This window comes from Myotis davidii, unplaced genomic scaffold, assembly GCF_000327345.1.
Source record: "Myotis davidii unplaced genomic scaffold, ASM32734v1 scaffold6, whole genome shotgun sequence".
Lineage (NCBI taxonomy): Eukaryota > Metazoa > Chordata > Mammalia > Chiroptera > Vespertilionidae > Myotis > Myotis davidii.
In genome coordinates this window covers 10,220,656-10,231,135 of record NW_006383011.1, presented here as the reverse complement: position 1 = coordinate 10,231,135, position 10,480 = coordinate 10,220,656, and the positions used below count along the sequence as shown (strand labels likewise).

The 10,480-nt window shown below is 48.9% G+C and overlaps 1 protein-coding gene across 1 annotated transcript in view; it reads left to right on the top strand.

The window, feature by feature from the left end:
* SPTBN1 (spectrin beta, non-erythrocytic 1) overlaps nt 1-10,182 on the top strand; it is a 128,254-nt gene extending 118,072 nt beyond the window's left edge. Inside the window, exons 32-35 of the mRNA XM_006778594.2 lie at nt 4,251-4,489; nt 5,848-6,021; nt 7,627-7,669; nt 8,858-10,182. Coding sequence (XP_006778657.1) covers nt 4,251-4,489; nt 5,848-6,021; nt 7,627-7,669; nt 8,858-9,076 — 675 coding nt within the window. The 3' untranslated portion in view covers nt 9,077-10,182. The remainder of the gene's footprint in view (nt 1-4,250; nt 4,490-5,847; nt 6,022-7,626; nt 7,670-8,857) is intronic.
* Nucleotides 10,183-10,480: the final 298 nt, after the last annotated feature.

Sequence of the window (10,480 nt, the reverse complement as noted above, 5' to 3'; positions counted from 1 at the left end):
TCTTTCCAAATCCTCATGGTTTGACCATTTGGCTTCCACTTCACCCACAGTGTTACAATTTTACTTAATTCGTAGCCTTCCTTGGTTTCATATTTGTTTGCGTTTAATTCATGTTTATTTGAGTCTTTTAACTGATGGGATGCTCAGTTGCCTTAAAGCAACATACTTATTTTTTTTTTGTTTATTTATGTGAGCTTTTTACTTTATTGAGATTTTACAGCAAAAGCCTTACATGAGTAATTGCAATTTAATGAGATTACAGCAAAATGAAGAAGAAAGCTAGAATCCGAAAGGTATGGCATACCCAGTTATACTAACAGGGTGCGGTACTGCACTATATGTAGCCCCTTTACAGATCTTATTAACCTGCAATAGTTTACTGGTTAATTAGGAAGGCCCGTGTATGCGGAAGGAGACTTTAAGTACTAAGATTAAAACCTAACGTCAGCGGTGTGACATTCCATGGAGGGTGCATCCATTTATTGAAAACGACAAGGAAAGAAAAAGGAAGTCGGATCCGCTTGGGAAGCTGTTTGAATTTTTGGGTGCAGCATCTCAAAATGTTTGAGACCCTCAGATCGTTTATTACTTTTTACAAACCAGTTCCTCCCTTACGTTTTTCTGCCAAGTCCTGAGGTGAGGATTCCAGGCTTCCTGGCCGTGCCCGCCGAGGGCGGTGCGCCCTGGCCTCGGTCACCCTGGGCACCACCGGGACGCCGCAGGTGACCGCAGTTCTCAGCCCGCCTCCCGGACTGCCAGGCCCGGACCCTCAGCCAATGACTTCGGGCTGTCAAACTGTTTCAGTTTTTCCAACAAATGGAGCAAAAGCCATTCTGGTTCACCCTGATTACTTGAACGCTGCCCGCGGTGGACCACCCCTAGGAGCAGTTGCAAGCCTCCTGGCTTCCGAAGTCATGTTAGCGTCTCTGTAGACAGAAACTCCGTTGTATGTCTCGTTACGGATTCACTTTTCATTTTCTGACGAAAGTGACGTTCTTTGGTGGAGTTCTCTGATAAGGAGTCTTGTAGGAGGGCATTTGTCAGACCGCCAGCGGGGACTGAAAATGTTTTAACGGGGATTCTGTTCCTTAGGAATAAACGCTAATGAAAGAGGTGATTTCCCGGTACTGATCAAGACAAAACCAGACCCATGTGACAGCACAGCCTCACGAGACATTCACTTGCTCGTTTGCCATACTTAGTGTTAGTGGAATCAGAAACCTGTTTTGATATGTGTTCTCCATGAGTTAAGTCTAATTTGTCTTTTCATTTCATGATGCATGTCTTTTTTTTTTTTCTTTTGTCAGGATAACATCATATAGCATCTTGTTTGTTTTTCCTTATTTCTATGTACATACCTATCTACTGTGATTGTAGATGGGTATATAGATAGATGCCAAGCTTCTTATGTTCTGGGGTAGTGTGCACCATTATTGGGTCTCTGCCTTAATACACACCAAATTCCATTTTAGAGAAGAGCCACTGCTTTGTCGTTGGTCTTGTAGGGAGCCCTGACGTGTGTTTCTGGCTCCAAAGTTCATGTGTCACTGACCTATATGTATATGTGATGTTTCCATATATATGTTTAAATTTTGTATCATCAGGACTAATGCCCAATTTTATGCTTTTTGTATTCAAAAGACCAAAAAAAATAATAATAATAATAAAACACCACAAAAAACAATGACAACAACCACATAAGCACACAGGAAAGTGGTGCTATGATGTTTTTGGCATGTGTTCTGTGACAATTTTTATCTAGGTTTTTAAATTGTAGCTTGCCAGAACAAATCTTTAATTCCAATTGGACTGGATTGGAAGGAAAAAAAGCCTTTTCATTCTTTTGAGTTATGGTGCAGAGACTCAAGTTAATGAACTTGAAAATAGTGTTGCTTCGTGCACTTAGAAAACCAATCGGGTGTTTCTTGTGCTACTAGTTGTCACGTTGCATTTGTGTTCACCTTCTGATTTAAATATCTCAGGTGTCCCAGCCACTAAAGCACTGTGGACTAATCACTAAAGCGAAGCAACATGGGGGGGCAGGGGCAGGGGAAGGGTGTGATCACGTGTACCCACTGTTTGGTCATAGCACTATGATTTGCTTTGGATGTTTGTCTCTAGTGGTGTGTTGTCTGTTGGCATGCTTAAGCACATGTCCATTAAAATTCATTTTGTTCCTTTTATTTTTCTTGTTTTCTTGTTGGTTAGTGATTCATTTGCATAAACATTAATTATCTCTGCATACTGGTTTGGGGTTTTCTCTTTCCTTCTAACTCCAAAGAAAAAAATTTTTGCTGCAGAATCAACCGCCCCCCCCCCACCCCCCCAAGAGGCTTCCCCGGCCTTCCCCTGGAAGTCTGACCAAGTCCAATAAATTGCAGCCCTTTGTAAGTAAACTTCTCTCCATCCAGGTCATCGCTGTCACTCGCAGTTTTGGAGTCACACCTGCAGCACTAATTTTTTTTTAACCTGATTTCTATACACACTAACTCCATGTCTCCCTGGACTCACGCCTGGCACAGGCCTCCAGACCAAACTCTTCCTTCCTCCCCCACCGGAAATTCCCCGGAAGCACACACACAACAGATTTGTCAACTTCAAAGTCCACTCACTGTCCTTTGGCTCGGGGTTTTTTTGTTGTTGTTTTTTGTTATTTCCCCTCCTTCATCTCTCCCTTCAGGCGAAAGAGAGAACTACCTAAATAGCCGCCTGCTTCATAAGCAGCGCCCACAGGAAGGCCAGGATAGCCACCGTGCACCCCTCTCCCCCATGCCTTTCCGCCCTAAGAATCCATTTTCCATATCGCTCTGCGGGTCGAGGGTTCCAATCAAAAACACCCTTGAATCGCATAGCCTCTAATCTCCCCCTAAGCCCTGATGATAGTTTGTGTAGACGGAATATCAATTTGAGGCCCCCGCCCACGTAGACGAGACCTAAACCAGAGGTCCCATTCCTGAGAGTTGACACATCTGAGTGGTCAAGCCGTGGTGGCCAGTCTACGTGTCTCCCGTGGAGGGTGTCGCTGCTGGTTGGGTGTCATTTTGGTTCTGGGCAGCCATGGTGGGGGGACATAGCTAATGACCGTTGCCATTGACACCTCCATGTCTGTCCGTGTACGAGGGGAGCCAGGTTGTCTGTAATCCACTAAAGTGTCAGCCACACCCAGCTTTAGTAACTCGCTAATCCCACGCCCTGGGCGTGTCAGCCAAGGGCTGCTACAGGTAATGGTACACAGTTGATGGCCCGCAGGCCGAAAGCGATAATGACCCGAGACCCTACGGCATTTCCCAAGCCGCAAAGCCCTGAGGGTTACACTAGAAATGCGCTTGGGAAGGAGCAGCTCCGAAGACGTCTCCCGCCTGAAGGGCCAGAGCCGCTGGAAGCCTGGCTCTGCCTGGGCTTTCTCGTCTCAGTGCAGCAAGGCACCGCGATCCACCAGCACGTGATGGGGAAGGCCCTGGTTCTGTCTTTGTTTGGGGGTAAATAGCCGTGTGGTGTTGAGTGACTGTGATTGGCTTTTCCAGCTCCTTTAACACAAACTACAACCCACTCACGATACAACTCCGGCAGATGTGGTTCCATTGATGTTTGTTGACTTGCCTCATTTCCTTCCAGCTCTTAAGTTCCAAAGTCTAACTGGGATGGTAGCTGTGAAGTGCATGATTGTCGTCCTAATTTCTGCATGTGTTTATGACGATGTATTTTGGGGGGTGAAGGGGAGGGGAGCCGGAGAGCATTTTCAGAAGCCGAAGGTCTTTCCTGTCTTACCTTGGGGGAATGCTGTGTAGTTCTGATAGAGTTGTCTCTCGGTCTGTTTGTGAATGCCCTTTCGCTTACACTTCCAGCCCTCCTGGTGGCGTCCTTGGTTGTAAGGTGGCTGCTGTATAACGTCCACTCTCTCATATTTAATACGTGTGATTGTGACCGTTGTCCTTTTGTTTTAAAGTAACCATGAGAGGAAATGGATCCGAGTTGCATTAGAGAAAATGGATTGATCCGAGGGGAGAGTGCAGTAAAACTCATACTGGCATTTCGCTTTTCTCATTTCCCTCAAGCGGGCGGGCATTAATCCCTTCCCACCTTCTAATGTCCTTGGTGTCCAGCTGGCTTTGTGGGATGTGCAATGGTTTTACTGTACTGCCTCGATCTGTGCCAGGCATTTATACACAGCCACGTGTGCGAGTCGGAGCGTATGTGGTTCCCCGCCCTGAGTCACGGGGTTAGCTGAATAGCCTCTCCGCTGTCCGCAGATGGCAGACACGGCGGACACGAGCGACATGGTCAATGGCGCCGCAGAACAGAGGACGAGTTCCAAAGAGTCCAGCCCCATCCCCTCCCCCACCTCCGATCGCAAAGCCAAGACTGCCCTCCCGGCCCAGAGTGCCGCCACCCTGCCGGCCCGGACCCAGGAGATGCCTTCGGCCCAGATGGAAGGCTTTCTGAACCGGAAACACGAGTGGGAGGCCCACAACAAGAAAGCCTCCAGCAGGTACCGTGGCGAGCGAGGCGGGAACTCAGCCTGGTAAAGGCCGGGGCGTGCGCGTTCGCATAGTTGAATTGTGCGTAGCTTTCTGGGCAACATGTTCTCAGGACGGGCCCTGGAAAGGGGGAGTAGAGCGCCTCGTATTCGCCGAGTAGGAAGAGTTGTGTTTTAAGAAAATGTATTTTTATTGGTTTCAGAGTGGAAGGGAGAGGGAGGGAGAGAGAGGAACATCAATGATGAGAGAGACTCATTGATCACTGCCTCCTGCATGCCCCACACTGGGGATCGAGCCAACCACCTGGGCACGTGCCCTGACCGGGAATCATACCGTGACCTCCTGGTTCATAGGTCGACGCTCAACCAATGAGCCACGCCGGCTGAGCAAGAAAGAGTTAATATGCACGGAAATAGCAAAATCAGACCTCAGGGGCTCACCCTGAGAGGGACTACTAGGTGGCGGTTGAGGCTTCCCTGAAGAGAAATGATTTCATTATAGTTTTCCTCATTTTGGGGTTTTTAGAAACATTCACCATGTCCGCTGCCTTATCTCCATACCAGTCTTTGTACTTATCATCTCCCAATAGACCTGCTTTTTATTATCTCTGTTCTACAGATGAGGAAAGTGAGGCCCTGAGAGGTTAAGAAAGCCTACTGTACTCTCTGTAGAAAGCTAGTCAATGACACCCTGGGGTGACACTCACATCCAACTGCACAGCCCGTGTGCTTAACCAGTAAACGCAACTGGGACCACCAGGTGCAAGTGGGCAAGGCAGTCCATCCAAGAGCTGCCACCCACATGGAGAACAACACTGATTTAATACGCGTAGACGGCTGTAAAGCCCCGTGTTCTAACAAAGTCAGCGTGTTATCACAGGAGAAAGGGCCACCTTTTTCTGATTCACCCAAAGGTTCCCTACGTACCAGTGGCCTTGGGCCTGCCCCCCCTGGGAGGTTGCCAACCACGTAGAGTGAAGCTGAGGAGGAAGAGCAGCTGAGGGGAGGCAGGCCTCCCGGGAGCCCGGCCGGTGCCCTTTGCCGCAGGCGGGTGTCACCGCAGAGCGCCGACGCCTACCAGTCTTGCCCGTCAGAGCCCAGAGGGCCCTTGCTGAGTAGCACCATGTGTTTTCCCCCAGATCCAGAGAGAGGAGTCGCCCTCAAACACCTACCACCGTAGGAGCATGTGCCCTGCCCAGGAACCCCCAGAGGCATTTTGTTCCATTTGTTTAGTTTTAGCAGGATTTAGGCGGGGCTTTCAACAGGCAGTCGCCGCACATGGTACGAGGATCGTGTTCATATTCATCAGACTCTGAGTTCTCGACGGGTGTGTGGTGTCAGGCCTTGACATGCCTTCCCTTATTGCTCAGGTCCTGGCACAATGTTTATTGTGTCATAAATAACCAAGAAATGGGTTTCTACAAAGATGCGAAGACAGCTGCTTCCGGAATTCCCTACCACAGCGAGGTCCCCGTGAGTCTGAAAGAGGCCCTCTGTGAGGTGGCCCTCGATTACAAGAAGAAAAAACACGTGTTCAAGCTCAGGTGAGAGTTGGGTGTGTGTTTATTCTCGCTCTGGGGGTTGGTTTTCTTAGACTCTGTGATCTCCGCTGCAATTTTAAAAAATCACCAACCAAGCGACACACGGGTGTGTGTGGCACACGTCTGGGTCTTGGGGGCTGGCCAGTTGCCAGCTTCCCCGTGGTCAGTGGCGCAGCCGAACGTCACTGTTCCCTGAGAGCAGGCGAGCCCCTCACATTTCACATTTCAGGGAAGCTTAGAGAACTAGCTTCCCCATCTTTTCCGCTTCTCTGGACTCAGGAGCTGCTATTCTTTGCTCTGTGGTGGGAAGCGGGAGGGGGAGAGAGAGGGCCTGTGCCTCGCTCCCGGGATGTCAGCTGCCCCGGAACTGTCTTACGCCACGTGTCCCTGCCCTGCAGAACCCCTGCACGTCCCCACGTGGATCCAAGCCCAGAACCTCTGCGTGGTGCTTGCAAGTGGGCAGGAAAACATCGTCTCTTTTAAAAATGTGAAAAGTATGTGTGTGAGTGGTTAGGCTCTTGGTTAGGGGCTTCTCCGACCTGCTGCTGTGGGATCTGACGAGCTCTGGGCTTCGGTTACGGGGGTCTCTGTGTCTCGTGCCAGCTGGACTGGGCCAGGGACTACAAATGAGCTTCAGACGGTGTGGCTTCCTGAGCTCTGCTGATGGGCCCTGGAGCTTCGGGGCGCGGAACACTGCGCGCTCTGAGACGGGCATGGGCAGCGGGTTCCCCAGCTGCCTTCCTCTCTGTAGGCTGTTGCTGCAGCTTCAGAGGGTGGGGGCATTGGCAAGGGCACTGGCCCTCCGCCTCTCCGACAGTGCCCCTTCCTCGTGACAGCCGTGGAGCAAAGGAGTAAGCCCTCCAAGCCGGTGGCTTCTCGGCCTCACAGGGATGGCCTTGCAAGGACACTTCCTTCGGTCTGAGACGTGCATTAGAAGAGAAGTCTCAGAGACTGTCTCTGTGTGTCTGTTCAGAAACTGGTACTTATTTTTTTTAATATGTTTTTACTGATTTCAGAGCGGAAAGGAGAGGGAGAGAGAGAGATGGAAACACCAATGATGAGAGTCGCTGCCTCCTACATGCCCCACACTGGGGATCGAGCTCGCAATCTGGGCATGTGCCCTGACGGGGCATCAAACCATGACCTCCTGGTTCCTAGGTCTACGCTCAACCACTGAGCCACGCCAGCCAGGCCAGAAACCGGTACTTGTAAATGTGAGGGATGCAAGATTAGTAGCAGAATTTCAAAAGGGCTTATAAATTTTAAAGAGCTTTTTCTTGAATTCAATTTAGAGCAGTGGTTAGGCACCCAGGTGGTCTTCGCCACAACGAAGCCAGGTGTTGCTTCCTTTGGACTTTTTAAAGTAATCCTTCCAGTGGGTTGAAACACCGCGTTGCCTGTGTAAATTATATTAGCCCAGTTACATGGCTTCTTGATGTCCAAGGGGCCCCCGCTGGGCCTGTGTGTGTCCCGGGCGCGGTTGGTGATGTCTGCACGGGCGTTTCTGGTTGATTCCTGTGCCTGTTTGTATCCCATGGAGGATATGGGAGTTGGGGCATGTTTTTTCCTTGTTATATTGTGACTTTCCTTTCTTCCTTCAAATTACAGACTAAATGATGGAAATGAGTACCTCTTCCAAGCCAAAGACGATGTAAGTTCCTAAGATTCTTTTCTCTCGAATATGTCTGATTTGAAAGTGGTGTGATAAGCTCTACGTGTAATGTTCGTCATATAAGTAATGGCCAGTGATGGCACCTGGTGTCTGGTCTCCGTGGTCACTGACACGGGAGGGTGTTCGGTCCTTGTGTTTGTAGGCGGCAGGGAGTGCCATCTGTCCTTGCCGTGGCGGGGCAGCGAGTGCAAGGTCCTGAAGTCCACCCCACAGTGGGTGAGGCACTGTGAGGTGTCCCAGTCAGGAGCCTCCGCACAGCACCCCACTGCCTTCAACCACCTATTTCATGGCTGTGCTCCACCGTGGGGGAGAGAGAACAGCATGCGTAGTGCTTTAAACTGGGAAAAGCTTCCGTTAAACTTACAGTCTTATGTGTCAGGTACATTGCAATTTTAAATATTGTGTTTTTTTGTTTGTTTTTTAAATATATTTTATTGATTTTTTACAGAGAGGAAGGGAGAGAGATAGTGAGTTAGAAACATCGATGGGAGAGAAACATCGATCAGCTGCCTCCTGCACATCTCCTATTGGGGATGTGCCCGCATCCCAGGTACATGCCCTTGACCGGAATCGACCCTGGGACCCTTCAGTCCGCAGGCCGACGCTCTATCCACTGAGCCAAACCAGTTTCGGCTTAAATATTGTTTTTATTGATTTCAGAGAGGAAGGGAGAAAGAGAGAGACATCAATGATGAGAGAGAATCATTGATTGGCTGCCTCCTGCACGCCCCACATTGGGGATTGAGTCCACCACCCAGGCATGTGCCCTGACTGGGAATCTAACCATGACCTCCTGGTGCATAGGTTGACGCTCAACCACTGAGCCATGCCAACCGGGCAAATATAATTTTAAAAGGGGGGCAACTACTAGAGGGATAGATACCTCACAGATGGAGACCAGTCTTCCAGCTCCTCCCAGGTCATGGGGCCATATACCAGAGGGCTGACCTCTCAGGCACTGTTCACCGAATTCTCGTGAGAGTTGAACCCTGGTCACTCCACGGTCCTAACAAAGCAGAGGTTCCTTTGGGAGCTGCTTACCCCTGAGTCAGCCCTTTTCCCAGGCCTCCCGACTGACAAGTCTCGGGTGGTCATGCCGTGGGAGCGAGAGCGTTTCGTGCCCATCCCTGTTAGCTGAGTCTCCCCCTTGCCTCCTCCTCTGTCCAGGAGGAAATGAACACATGGATCCAGGCCATCTCCTCTGCCATCTCCGCTGATAAGCACGAGGTGTCCGCCAGCACCCAGGGCACGCCAGCATCCAGTCGGGCGCAGACCTTGCCCACCAGTGTCGTCACCATCACCAGCGAGTCCAGTCCCGGCAAACGGGAGAAGGACAAAGAGAAAGACAAAGAGAAGCGGGTCAGCCTTTTTGGCAAAAAGAAGTGAACTCCTCCCCTTCGCCTCCTGCCCTTCTCTTACCTTTTCAGTGAAATTCCAGCATGCAAGCTCAGAACCAACACATTACTCTCTGTGCCTAATGTTCCTCAATGTGGTTGATTTTTTTTTTTCTAATTTATAGAGCATTTCTGGGGGTGGGTCCCGGGGGGGAAATACACCGAAATACTTTATCTCCAAGTTACAAAAGTTTGAGGTGCAGAGGGAAGACCAGATTTTTTTAATGAAATTATATAGATTAGATCTCAATATTTAAACTGTTCCTCAATTTTGTGAGGCTGTGTTGGGAATAACTCGCCTCTAGTGCTGTTGGTATGCAAGGCAGCGGTGCTTAAAACAATATTTCCTGTGCTCTCCAGAGACACAATGTACCAATGTCCTGACACCATTCTCTGCCATTCACTCCCGTGGTTACCTTGAGTTTTGACGATTAGAAGTGCCCGCGATGGGACTGATGCTGATTTAGGCAGATCGTGTCCTAGGATCTCGCTGCAGCCTTAGTGCAGCTCCATGCTAACTCTACAGACCAAACCGTGCGTATCTGGCAGCACTTACTAACCCACGACATGCGGCTTTTCTGCATCACCTGTGACGACGGTCAAGAATGTCGGTATCCAAGAAAGGAATAGAAAACTGATACTGTTTTAAATAATCTGTAATTTCAATTTTTTTTTTTTGCTGAAATACATTATATTGTATGTTTGAGATAATTCTAGTACAAAGTATAATAAAACTAGATGTATAATAAACCCTTTAAATCATTGGTAAGTGTACAAGTGGAACTGAAGCATTTACTGGACAAAGTAATGTTACTCTAATGGTTACCTGCTCGTGCGTGGCCACACTGTGTTATAATTTGCTTCATTACCTTGCTCTTTGATACATAGTGTGCATTTCTCTGTCACTGTAACGGTTGTAATGACAAATTTTCATCCTACTGCACAATCACCACGGAATCGATAGGAATGAACTCCAGAGGCCCGGCCTGAGCAGGAAGGTGGTCACTCGGGCCCTGTGCTCAGTCGTATGACCTGTACCTCTCAACTTTTGCCCTCTCTGTTAAATATATGCTATGTCATTAAATGCTTTTAAATCTAGCACCGTGGGTAATGGTTGTTTTTTCTCTCCTGCGTACACGTGGCAAGTGGGGGAATTGCAAAGCAAGAGAGTAAGCAGGACTCGTTTTTTGCATTCTTGTGCTGGTCTGGTGTACCAGCTTTGAAAACTACAGGAAACAGTAAAATCTATGGAATGCGTGGCAGCTGCACATCTAGGTTTTTCTTGTATTAAAAATTATCTATCTAGATAGATAGATAGATAAATATATAATTTTTTTAATTGCTTTCAGAGAGGGGAGAGATAGAAACCTCAGTGATGAGAAAAAATCATTGATTG